At 35.8% G+C, this 13,910-nt stretch overlaps 1 protein-coding gene across 4 annotated transcripts in view; it reads right to left on the bottom strand.

Annotated features, from left to right (window-relative positions):
* Positions 1 to 13,910, bottom strand: part of DIAPH3 (diaphanous related formin 3) — a gene marked incomplete at its 5' end in the record, with an annotated part of 440,633 nt that overhangs the window by 143,996 nt on the left and 282,727 nt on the right. For all 4 annotated transcript variants that reach the window (XM_081046382.1, XM_081046383.1, XM_081046384.1 and 1 more), the window contains one exon: positions 7,215 to 7,377. In XM_081046382.1, coding sequence (XP_080902508.1) covers positions 7,215 to 7,377 — 163 coding nt within the window. The remainder of the gene's footprint in view (positions 1 to 7,214; positions 7,378 to 13,910) is intronic.

Raw genomic sequence — 13,910 nt, 5'->3', positions numbered from 1 at the left:
AAGATCGTAGGGTTAGAATATTAATTTGTTCTCGGTTTAGTTACACCTCCATGTATGGCCTCAGAATAACAACGGCGCCAATGAAGACAATCTTCAACTTGTAAACTCACTAAAATAAGCAAGGATAGAAGAAACATCCTCTAATAATTACATATGTTGACTCAACATCCCACCACAGGCCTTTTACATGATTTTATTTTCTCTGACAAGTCAAGGAGCACACAGAAGATGCTTAGAAGCTTCGTGACTTGGAGTTCCTGTCAGTCATCTAGTTGGTCTCCACGGCACTCATCAGAAATGACATTTCCAGTTGATACGCATCAAATTTCTATATTTAAATGATTTAGCAAAATGAGTTTTGTTCTGGCTGTCCTCTGTATCCTATATATATATATATATATATATATATATATATATATATATATATATGTAGATGTAGATAGATATAGAGATATAGATATACAGATATATGCTAAAAATTCATTCATTGGATGAATTCATTTTTGTTTGGCAAATCACTATTTTAGTCTGAGTATTTAGTAAAAGAATAAATTGTATTTGATCGACACATGCAGGACGATTAAATGAGTTATAATGGATTTTACATTTGTTCAGTACACTGTTATTTCAATGACATGAACCAAAAATCAACTTAAAGTCTGCAAATAGCATGAATGACAAACCTTTAACTCAATGAAATATAACTCTAACAAATTTGCAGAAATAAAGACAGAACTATCGATGAAAAATAGGTAGCTCTTTAATTCAAAGTATTCTATATGGAAACGTAAAATAAAAAAGGGATGAAACACTTAAAATATTACTCCTGTTATAATGAGACGGGAAAGGTGACAATTACTATGTTCCTAATTCTTTGTAGATAAGGGTATACGTGCATTATGTCATTTGATCTTCAAAACGTAACATTCCTAAGAAACACATGCTGTTATTACCAGGAAGCAGAGGCTCAGTAAGGTAAGTAACTCGCCCACAGTCCTACCACCCAGGGTGTTCTGACACCAGAGTGGACACACTCAGTCATGCTGTCTCCCCAATAATGATGTAGACAGCAAAACATCACTATTAACAACAAACAAAGAGGATGAGCCTTCTTGTAGGCAGAATTCATAAATCACTCAAGATTCGAAGAAATCGGAATCCGTTCTCTTGGTCATCACACGAAATTCAGATGCGAGGTATGTATGTAGGAAACCAAGTTTAGGGAGGAACGGATTGGCCTTTATGGACTAGAACATAATAACTGCAAAGTTCTGCACTTTTATATATCTAAACCTAGAGGACAAAAAAGAAAAGACTATACAAGGCTCCCACTTGGGTGCGTGCAACAGTAATTCCTTTTACAACAGTGATTGCTTTCAGTTGCCCTTGAAATACTAACCCTAAAATGGGGTGCCCAAATATGCAGGGTCTTAGAAACTATAAATGAAGATGTCTCCTGGTCTTTTTTAGTACTTCAAAATCCTGACAGAAAAGTTTCATGTTCTCAGAAGAAAAACTACATGAATCAAAAAGCCTGACTTCTTTAAGTATAATCACATCAATTCTTTGTAGGACTACATGAAATTACAAACTCAGAGGGTCTACATAGCAGTTACATAATCTAATTAAAATGGGAAAATGAGAATCTTAATAAGTCTAATTTGATAGAAAAATTGTTTTCAAACATATTATCTAAAGGGGAGAACTAACAAGAATCCTAATGGATGAAAGTATTCGGAAATATTGCTCTAAGATTAGATAGTGAAGCAAAATAAATAAGGTGTCAGAGGAAATTTGTTTAAGGAGTTAAGAGCGCTGCTGCACTGTGCTAATAATTCTGGTTAAAGAAAGAGAATAGCAAAAGAACTTGCAGTGATAAAAAGGGAAAGGCTCATCGGATAAGACATGAGAGTGTTAAAGAAAAAACATGTGATTCAGGCCTAAGTATGTAAAGGCAGTTTGAGCAAAATCCTCTAATATGAATGTGAATGGGAAGGGGGACCAGAACATACACTATGCTTCAAAGCCATGTGAGCAACGAAAGACACAAAAATTATATTTATACTCGAAGGATAAACATGAACACACTACCGCTCCTGAATAAGATAATTTAAGACAGGAGCTTCTAACAAGATCCAGCAAAAATTCCATAAGGAGCTCAATTCAACCTAAAAGCATGGTATTATCTCTATTAATAGCAGGTATACTGGTAATAACTAAAACCAGTCACGACTGGAAAACGATGATTACTGTTTTGCAATACTGTACAACGAAAAGCATGGATTTCATTCGGTAAAGCTCGACGGCTGGGCGGCCATCAGGTTACTCAGCCTATCGCGTGAGGTCAAATATTTCCACCTACTACCTCCAATTTGAACTTCATGCTTCCTGTGATTCCTACAGGAAATAAAAATCTATTACAGAAAGGTGCTGACTCTCTACCATAACCTTCACCCCTGCCATTAATAGGCCTCTAATTTTAAAACAGAACCGTGTATGCTTTGAAATAAAAGCAGACCAGCAAACACTCTTCTATCATGAATCCATCAATGTAAATAGAAAGTTATTATATCAAGGGGTGAGGAAATAACGTCTCGTGCCTATTCCCTCTCGTAAGTTATCAAAACAACCCTTTTGAAAATTACATTTTGACTTTTATTACAAACACTCTGAGCAGCAGTGTACTGGAAATGTTAAAAAAACAAAAAAAGTCCAGGTTTCAGAGTCGGGCAGGCCTCCGTGCAAACTCTAGCCCCTACCAATTCCACAGGGCCTCTGCAAAGGCACCGAGGTTACCTGCCCGCAGCCCGCCTCACTGGTAACACTCTATCTCATAACAGCGTGAAGGCCACGTGAGACACATGCAAAGCACGTGATAGGTCAAGAAGCAACCAACCAGTGGCAGCTGTTTTTAGTTTTGTCCTGTTATAGATGGTAGTAAAAATAAAGCTCAGTAAAAGTATAGTGTAAACTTACCCCCTATTTCTTGGAAGTTGATCAATAGTTCTAAATAGAAACCATTCCCAAGGAGCATACTACTTATATTAAGCAAATTGTTAACACAAACAACTGCAAAAAACCTATTCCCAGGTGACATTCCACAACTAGAAAAGGGGTCAGTTAACCTGCTGTCACAAGGAACAGTTCTTCCCATAGGAAGCAATGCGATCATAAAACTTACCTCTTTGGTTTATATGGCTTGAGGCAGCAGACTGAACAGATATTCCTCCATTAGGTATCACAAAAAGGCTGTGAGAGAGCAGGGAGGAGGGAGGGAGAGAGAGAGAAAGGGGGACGGAGAAAGAAGGAGGGAGAAAGATGGAGAAGGAGGGAGAAAGAAGGAGAGAGGGAGAGAGGGAGAGAGGAGAGAGGAGAGAGGAGAGAGCGGGAGAGAGAGAACATTTTGTACATATCTATACAAATTAGTTGCTAGATCCTAGTACCTAACAGTTGTGAAATCCTGTGAGAGACTGTGTGAATTAGTCAGAAGTATAGTAAAGGGCTTTGAATAATAGTGAGCCAGTCATTAACTGCTTAAGTTTAAAATCTGGGGTAATCCTAAAACAAGTATTTTTGAATCAGTTATTCATCATCTAAATTACTTTAAAAATAAAACTGACCACATTATTTTTTTGGGGTGGAGGGTGTGGGGATGTGTGTGAGTAGGTTTCTAGTTAGCCCCGTTAGTCTATAGATGTAACTGTCATGTTTAGTAGAAGTTGACAGAGTGCCGCCATACATGGCACAGACTCTGGAGCCAGACTCCCGGGGTCAGCCTCTCAGCTCTGTCCCTTGCCAGCTATGAAACAACGGGCAAGTCATGATGTCCCTCAGCATCCTTGGCTGTAAAATGGGAATAATAACAGTGCACATGTAACATCTCATTGTTATGTTAAGCATATTGTTACGTTAAGCATAACTCGTACATTGTTATGAACAAGTGTAGCACTTGCCACTTAGTTGGCTCTATCTTAACTATTAAAGCATGTCAACCCTTGTAGATGGGAACATCCGTTACTCAATAAATTTATATATTTATTATATGCCATGAATTACACTAGAGCCACAAAGGCAAACAGATAGACACAGGTCTTACTAGAAGAAATGAAGTCAGAGCAGAGATCAGATGGATGAGTACGATAATTTAGCCAGGCAAACATGGAGGGAGTGCTCCAGGCATACGGAACAGCAAGGAGAGTGGTTTGCACTTGAGAAAAAACATTCCATGGAAAACGGCGAGTGGAAGACAAGTGTGGTGGAGTGAGGACAGTGGTTCCAGCTCTTTACATTCAATACAAAATGGACGTACACTTTGTGGTGAATTTTGCTCATTCATGCCCAGGAGTATACCCAAATGCCACTGGACTGAGTAACAATGTAAACATATTTTAACAGTATTGTCCTAAAAAGAAAAATATATATATATATTTTGCTTATTTTATTAATGTGGCTTTCCAGAAAAGACCTTCGACACATTAAGTCCCACATCTACTACTAACATTTTCCTACTGGCTCAGGGAAATTAATGTGGTTTCCAAAGCTGAACAGTGCGGAATTAAATAGCAATCGAAGAGATTAGAAGACTGACAAAACAAGACATTTATTCATCAAATAATTTCTGTCAATATTGACACTGTGGTATTTTTAAAGATACAGTGTCTAATATTCAAGCAATATAACCACATTTACCAGAAAGAACAGAACAATAAAACGTGTGCAAAATTGCACTCCCCTTCCAGTCTTTTTTGGACTTATTTTTATTCTAAAGAAAATTTCCTTTCCAAATTTATATATATTTATATTTAGCTGTAATGGTTTTAATTTAGTAGTGTGTGTGCATGCGTGTGTGCGTGTGTGTATGTGTGTGTTAGCAGCCAGCTACTTCTAGGACCCATGAGAATTCTCATTCCATTACCTCCCTTTTTGAACCCTTCTCCATTCAGACACTTTCTCCCTTTGATCCCCACTTAACAGAAATGCCAATTTACCCCCAGAACGCTCCAAATCCTTTAATCCTACCAGATTTCAGGAAGATTTAGAATTCGACTTGGATTCAAATCTCAATTCGACCACTTACAAACAATATGTACGGGTCTCCTCAGGAAATGCTAATGTTTCTTATATGTAAAATGCAACACGGGCTGTAGAAAATGGGAGGCAGTGTGACATAGCATTTAAGAGCACAGGCTCTGGAGGAAAACCGCATGGGTTCAGATTCTAGTGTCACCATTTTTACTTATGTAACACTGAGCTAGATATGTTCCATCAATGTGCCCCAGTTTTCATTTGCCACAAAGAGATGGTAACAGTAAAAATACGTAGATTAAGAAGATTAAAAACAGAAAATACTCAATAAACAGTAAGTATTATTTCATTATGCATTTTATACTTTTATGCATAACTGTGTCTGGGGTCCCCGAGACCACCCTCAAGTTTGATAATTTGTTAGAAGGACTTAAATAACTCAGAAAACATGTTACTCACTGTTAGTTTACCACAGCAAAAGGAGGAAGATTAAAATCGTAATCGTCCTTCCCCAGTGGAGTTTGATTATTCCAGCAATGACATGTGACCACATATATGAAGTGATGCCAACCAGGGCAGCGTGCCCACATCTTGGTGTCAAGAGTTTTTGTTGGGGGGGTCAGTCTTGCAGGCATGAACCTCCCACATGAACGATCTCAGCTACTCAGTCTCCAGCACGACAGAGGAGGAGCTGACATAGTGTGGCACAGGGCCCCAGGGGAACACACACAGGGATTTACCATAAGCCACATTTTTAGCATAAACTATCTAGCTTGGCCCAAGGCCCCAAGTGTACAAAGACACCCTTATCAGGCAGTATATTCCAAAGCCTTACTTTGGAGCCAGTCCAAGGCCAGTACCCCACGCTTGCTGAGTTAACTCTTTACTGCAAAATAACTATTTTGGCACATTAATAGCCATGTGCCAAAAGTGATAATACTTAACACATACTATCTCCTTTAGTATTTAGGCACTCTTATGAGAAAGGAATTGACATCCCTTTGGCTCAGGAAGGTTAAATAGTATTCACAGTCACATAACTAGTGTGGAATCCAACTTAGCTCTTTCAGACTACAAAGCCTTTGCTACTTCCACTAAGCCATGTTGCCTCATAAAACATTATAAAAATTAAAATATAACAATACATTACACACAGGCACATAATAAATATATTTAATAATCAACATTCATTTCTGGTATAGAAACATAATTTAAACAATGACTGAATTTGTGGAGGAAATAAACTGAATTTATGAATTTGTGAGCAAAATGTGTATATATTGTAGACTAGTTTTCCTTTAAAATATTGACTTTTTATTAAAAGGTTATCTAATCATAACCAAGTGATTACAACCAAGTCCAATAAATTCAACAAAGTGCGGAGATTAAAAAAAAAAAAAAGAAAAGAAAAACTCTAAATTCAACATTCTTTTCCTTTGCACTTCAAAAACTTTATAATCCCCCAAACAACTGCCGAAATACAGAAATGACTTACCTATCTACTAAAAATAACATAGGTTTTCATCATAGAAATGTATCACCAGTTTCCTAGGGAGGCAACAATGCTTTCTCACTTTAATATGTGTGTGTTTTTTTTTCCCCCATCTAATCAGCTAATATTTTTCAAAAGATCTTTTTAATGCCTAAATGAAAGGATTCCACATCAAATACCTGACCTCCCTATTAAAGTACGTAAAGGAAACCGTAGGAATGTAAAATCCATTCAAAGGCAGATCCCAGGTAGCTTATTGTGCAATGCATTAAGAAAAGAAAAGGAAAGAAAGCTTCATAAGAGCTACACAGAATTTGGTAAAATTATACCCCAAAATACAAGTTGATCTTATGTATAAAGAAAGAAATTCATAGCCCAAAACTTATTACAGAAGTGCTCTGTAATCAGCCAGGAGGGGAGTCTTTATGAAAAACTTTAGAATCTGTCACTTTTTCAATCAAAATTTCTGATTACAGCTTACTGTTCCAAAGGCAAAAAAGAGTACAAACCACACATTTTTCAATAGATTTAAAATCTCAAATTTTGAAAGCTAACTTTCAATCATAAAAGGTAGGTTCTACTTCACACCACAGGAGTGGAATGACGTAATGAAGTGAAAGTAATACCAGATGAGATAGTATGGATACAGATACTTTAAAGAATACTTTAAAGAATTAAATTAAAAATTTTAACATACCATGAATGTGGTTCTGAAGTTATTCAAGTCCGTCAAAAACTCTTCCACAGACACCTTCTTTACATCAAGGGCATAGTACGCCAGTATGCTGTGGTACAGCTTTTCCAGGTTTTCATGTAAGTTGGAAAGTTTCTCATATTGTTCCTTTGCACTGATAACAAAGCTGTATATTATAGTTAAGGGATTCTAAAATCTAAAAAATAATGCTTTAGGAAAAACAACAAACCCCAAACCATGTAAGTCCAGTGTTTCAATTGTTAGCTATTAGTATATAACTCTGAAATGCCAAAATTACCTCTGAAAGTAATTCTTACGATTCAGTCTATATTGTACAGAGATGAAATCACAAATTCAACTTGTAATTAACTCTGGTAAAATTATCACAAAAGTTAAATATTCATGTATTTAATAGTTCTTTTACAATTGAATTCAAGGAAAATTTTCTTCCAATTTTCCTATCTGTATTATTCAGATCATGGAATCCGATTTAAAATTACAGTTCAGTAACTGCAATTGAGTACATTTGATGATACTGAAATCACTAACACAGGCATTAAAGTGGTTGCATTGGACAACCTGGGGTCGATGTCTAGCTTCTACACTGGGCAGCCCCACACCTATGGGCAGATGCTTTCATCTCTGTGCCACAATTTCCTCACCTGTAAAATGGGAATAATATCGCCAATCTTGTAGAGCTGTTGTGAGAAATAAATGACCTAATACTTGCAAAGTTATTAGAAAAATGAACGGTATTTAATAGTACGTATAAGTAGTTGGTATTATTATTGCCCACTTAAACATTTTAAGCTTTATTGCAGGTTCCAAACACAATCAAAACTAAGTTTTTAAAAATTACATTAAAAACGTCTAACTCATATATTATGTAAGTAAATTCATGTTTTAACTTCTTTGGAAAACTGGTATCTAGTTTCTCCTATGCATTATCTGACTTAAAATAATGATGTTTCCCTCTCTCTCTCTCTCTCTCTCTCTCTCTCTCACACACACACACACACACACACACACACACGTTTTCTTCTCATTTATAACAACTTACTTCAGAGTACACACAGACTGAGAAAACTGACTCAATGTGAATGTGCTAGCGGCATTAGAACACATTTTTTAACAAACCACAGAATTCCTTGGTGGTATGACAAATTGCTGATGCAGTCAGATATAAAATCACCAGACCACATTCTGAAAAGATGACTCGTTAAGAGCATCGATCACAATTGTCTATGGCTCGTTTAAATTGGGACATTTAAAGAAAAGGAACATAACAGAATTAAACTTACTGAAGTCATCTTATCATCTCTGACTGATCCAAAGGATAAACAGACATTAGCATACCACTTTTCTTAAAAACTCAGCAACAAAATAACTACATTCAGACCAAAAGAAAGAAACCAAAAATGGAACGTTTACATTAAAAAAAAAACAACTTCCACAATGTCAAAAAGATATGGTTCCTCTAGTCAGAGGGTTTCCCAGTATAGGATAAAATAAGGAAACTGATACAGGTCCTTCATCTTGAAGGGGTTAAAAAAAAGACCAAAGATGAAACAGGAAACACTGCTGCAAGACAAGCGGTGAATCCAAGGGGCTTAGAAGAATTCTGATAATTAGAACTCAACATCCCTAAAAGGAACAGAGGTATCCCAGCCAATCACAACTCACCTGTACCCATGTCTACAGTCAATCCGCAGGTTACCTATTCCCTTCTCTGCCCATGTTTCTTCATACTATTTTCTGCTTAGTTTTATATACCCGGGGTGCCAAAACAATGTATACACATGACTTGTATTCATCTTCTATTACTGGTATGTAGCGAATATTACAATTTCAATACAATTTTTTTCCTTTCTTAAAATATGTATACATTGTTTTGGCCCCCTCTGTATACAGTCATTTAGAAGAAAGAACAGACTAGTATGTATGGAGTCTGGATTCCAATGCAAGAACTGAATTTTTTTTTAATAACCTTAAGAAAATCTATCGATCTTTTTTGTGGCTCAATTTATATTCAACTGAATAGCAAAATGCCTCCTTACACTTTCTAGACTCTAGATTATAAGAACAGAGGTTAATGTTATTATATGTGGTATCATTGTTTAATTCTTAGATGAAGAAAAGATTTTGCATAATTAGTCAAATCACAAAGTCACAAGAAATAATAATAATGTAGTCACACATGACAGGTATTATGAAATACCCATATTCATGAAATCTTGTAAGTGAATTTATATAAATAAAAACATTTGAAATGCATTCAGAAACTATCCCGAAATGGAACATAGGGTGATTCATTTGGACTGTGATGTAATCATTCCTTCATTTACCTAGCAAGTTTAGAAATCAACATTGGTTTATCTATCCAATCTATAAACTAGCCTAAAATTATTTATGTCCCAGATAGAGACTATAACCACACAGGTTATTTATATATCCTTAACTCTTATCTAAAAGAGAAATTGCTTTCTGCCTTTGCATGTCTAAACAAAGTATTTAAGCCTTTATTCAATTCTTCTTATATGAACCCTTCTGCTCTAATCTCTAGAGCTACGAGTGATCTTTCCCCCCCCACTTACTACATATAGCATTTGTAGTCTATTTTACTCATCTGGAATGACGCTGTAAGTTTCCCCCCTTCTAGTCCAACTCCCTAGTAGTGCTCTGTTCTTACCCCATTTCTGGGGGATGGTCACCTCTGATCGTCAGCCCCTTCTCTACATGAGGGGCTCCACCTTCATAGCTGTAGCAAGTCTAATCATGTACAATTATATTGGTGCCAATTACTTATTTTACTCTAGTGTCATCATTCTTAAGCTTTAGCAGGGAGGGTAACAGTCCCCCTCAAAAGTCTAATGAAAGTCATGGAACGCTCTATTCATAAAATTGCACATGTATGTGCGTGCGGATACACACACACACACACACACACACAATTTGGATGTAATATTAAGAGCTAACAGATGCCCTGAATAGTAGTTATCTTGGACAATAGGTTATACTAGTTTGGTGGGTATTTCTAATTATATTATTCTACAGCTACTGCTTTTCTGCCCCATTACTGCTTTAAGGCTTTGAGCTTTAGCAACAGATACTACACAAATCCTCATAATTTTATTCTAATACCCGGGAATATGCCCGTTCTCAAGAATCAATTTGGTAAATAGGACAAAATAAAGCTGTAAATATTATCCAATAATCTTTTTTTCGGATTTTCAGGTAGGAATCAAAAGTTAATGAAACACCAGAAATATGCCTGGGCTTACTTAATAAAAATAATACAACTCTATTAAGAGATGTGATGGGAAGAAGACCAAGCAAGAGCCAACACCATGGGAATTACATGGTGTTATTCTAACAGTTAGAGAGCTTTATAAATTAATTTCCCTATAATTATCTATGAAACAATTTGCTCCCCCACAAAATGAAGCGGGGATTTGAATAACTGGAATTACCCACAAGAATGGTAAAACTGTGATTAAACTAAAACAATTTTGGAAATAGCCAAATTCTCAGAAGTTTAAAATGATTGTCTGATACAATGGAACAAACATTAATGAGACACTCTATGTTATCACTGGGCCACTCATTAAGGGATGGTGAAACATTTAGACAAAAAAATCATCACCATCACCATCACCCAAAAGGAAAAACAAACATAGGTGTTCTTGTGCCAACTGTTGAACTGCAGATAAAACTAATGCTCGTCTAAGTAACAGGAAGGCTTTATTTTCCCCCCAGCATGAAGTCCTATATATGTAAAGAGTTTAAAGACATAGCTGAGCTACTCAACAATATAAACATTTGATAAAATTCATTACAAAAATATTCATATTTTTCCAATTACCTGATGTTTTATGAAATCTATTTTCTATTCCTTTACCAGGACGAAGGCCAAATTTTCATGAATTTTTGTCTGGAATCCTCCCATTTGAAAAGGATATTGACAACCAGATCTGTGTTCACAGGCGCTGAGCCACAAAAGTGTTGGCCAACTACGTAGCAAGAAGACTTGGGATTCAACTCCTGGTCAGCAAGTATTGCTCATTCCCAAACCACCCAGCACTAGTATTGTCTCCATTTATTCTTAAGCCTTGCCCTCATTATTGTACTTCCCCTACCACATATATCTACTACTTCCATTAACACATTTGATAGGGATCAGCTTCAATCAGTCTTACACGTCTAATACCTTTTATAGATCTTCTCAAGTACCCAGGATCCAGCCTGTCAGCCAGCCAATCCATAAGTATTCATTGAACTCCACTGCATGCCCCTCTTCCAGGCAGGAGGGAAGACAGTAATTAACAAGGTAATCAAAGATCCTGTTTGTATGAAACAAACATTCTAGAATGTGGTGACAGATAAAGAAGTTAATGAATGAGATATTCCAACAGTGATGATGAAGAAAATGACATTTTGTGATGTTACACAGAGTAACACAGGCTAATTTATGTTGGGTAGCCAGGCAAGTCTGGCTAAGAAGAAGGTGACATTGACAGAAACAACTGAGGCATGATTGTAAAACAGCAGTGACACCAAGTTCTGTAACAACCTTAGAGAGTGTAATGAGACTTTAAGAGAAGGAAAAGATCAATATAAATTTGAAGATTCATAAAGGATGAGGTCCAGGATATTTTAACCCATGTCTTAAAAGATTGTTAAGAATTGGTTAATGGAAGATGGGCAGGAGAGCAAAAAAAGGAAGGAGAGAGACTAATTCAATATAACAATCTGCTCTTACAAATCACCCAATTACCCAACTTCTCACTCCTGCAAATGGATCACGTATTATTATACAAGTTTACATTTCATCCATTCCACTCTTCCATTTTACTTCCTAACCATAGTTCAATTAAATAAAAATGCATTGAGTTCCTTTACCTGAAAAATGCTATACTTTATGCGGTGTGGAATATAGATAAAATGTAAGTCTTTCTCTCAAGGAATTTATATTGAAACCTCTTAGCATCTATATCGTAATTTCAAAAGGGACTAAAACATCGCTATAGTGGAACAACAAAAAAGTGCAAAAACAAAGCAGGATTGTAATGAAGAAATTTAAGGACTATAACATAGAAGAGTCAAGTAACTTGTTACACGAATTGTGATAAATACAAAAATACATAAATGGCTAGCAAGATGATTTTCTCTAAGAATCTTGGGGGGGATGAGAACAAAATTGAAAGATTAAGGTTTGTGCAAGGAGAATCTCAAGAGCAATGTTCTAGGACTCCCCCCACCCCTTTAAAATAAGAGATATTCCAAAATTTAAAGGTCAAAAGAAAGGAACAAGCACTGCATGACACAAATTCTGGCATTTTCTTAATTTTATCACTAAAAACAATTTAGTAAGTATGTATGAACACCTCACATATAATAGTTTGTATGTAACAATATTAGTGACCTCACCTTGAATTTGTGTTATACATTTTTCAAGCAAATATTTACTGTGGAACTATTCAACACTAATTATATTTCTGACCAGGCTTAGGAATTGGAAACTAACATAATAATTACTAAAAGTCAACGTGATAAGTATGAAATAATTGTGCATGCATTTTAAAGGATGTGTTAAATTCACGTTTTTTTTAATATTAAGAAGTGAATGGGGGCTGACCCGGTGGCGCAGGGGGTTAGAGCTCCGTGCTCCTAACTCCGAAGGCTGCGGGTTCGATTCCCACATGGGCCAGTGGGCTCTCAACAGAAGTGAATGTAAAGAAAGATGGGGTACGAAAAAATAAAAATACAATATACTATAATTGAATGCTATTAGTGACATTTCATATAATAACAAAATTGTATCATAATTTAAGACAATTTGATTAACAGATTATTGAATAGTTCACTAAATTATGATCATTTACACTACATATCTCCTTGTAAAACTATATCCTTAACATCTTGGATAATAACATAGCCTTTCAGAATTGGATGAACCAAATATTTGAGATAAATATTTCATGCTTCAACTAATAAGCATGAAAACTTAAAATTCTGAGCATTAATAACCCACACTTTAGCTGAATACATTTTTATTCATTGTGCATTTTGGTTTCCAAATTTTTCTACTTTCTAAGATCTAAGAAGCTCACAATTTGCCATTTTAATAAGATCTGTATAAATGCATTCAATATTCAAGATCTGACTTATTGTCAGTCCTAATTAAAGTAAACAAAATTTTGCAATGAGTTATATAATTACTTTGAAACTAATATATCTAAGAAGAAAAGCAATCTAATCTCTGCAAAGAATATTTATGATCATCAGCTTTGTCAATAGCAAAGTGCACCAACTGTTCATATATCTGACTTCCAAGAGATACATGAATGTTAATCAGTTCATTAGAGGCTTCTAGGTTGTGATATTTAGCGACAGGATGTAGTAGCTTTCATGCCCATGGAGTATAATTGTACTCAGAATGAAAAATTGTTCCCAACAAAGCATCATCTTTCCTGTTTCTGATTTCCTGCTAGTTGCTTTTTATGAGATGCATACCTTTTAAGAAGCCAACATCACTCAGCTTCTTGTGTCATATGAATACAAGTATTGATAGGTCCCGAGATCGTCTGCTGAGCAGGACTCGACTCTAAGCTCGGGGATTTATCTGACATTGTATGTTCCAGAGACCTGCCCTTCATAATTAGTATACTCACAATGTATTACCAGAAACTGTATGCAAGC

This window comes from Rhinolophus hipposideros (assembly GCF_964194185.1).
Source record: "Rhinolophus hipposideros genome assembly, chromosome: 4".
NCBI classification, from domain to species: Eukaryota; Metazoa; Chordata; class Mammalia; order Chiroptera; family Rhinolophidae; genus Rhinolophus; species Rhinolophus hipposideros.
The sequence above is the reverse complement of the archived record's forward strand: the minus strand, read 5'-3'. Positions and strand labels throughout refer to the sequence as shown.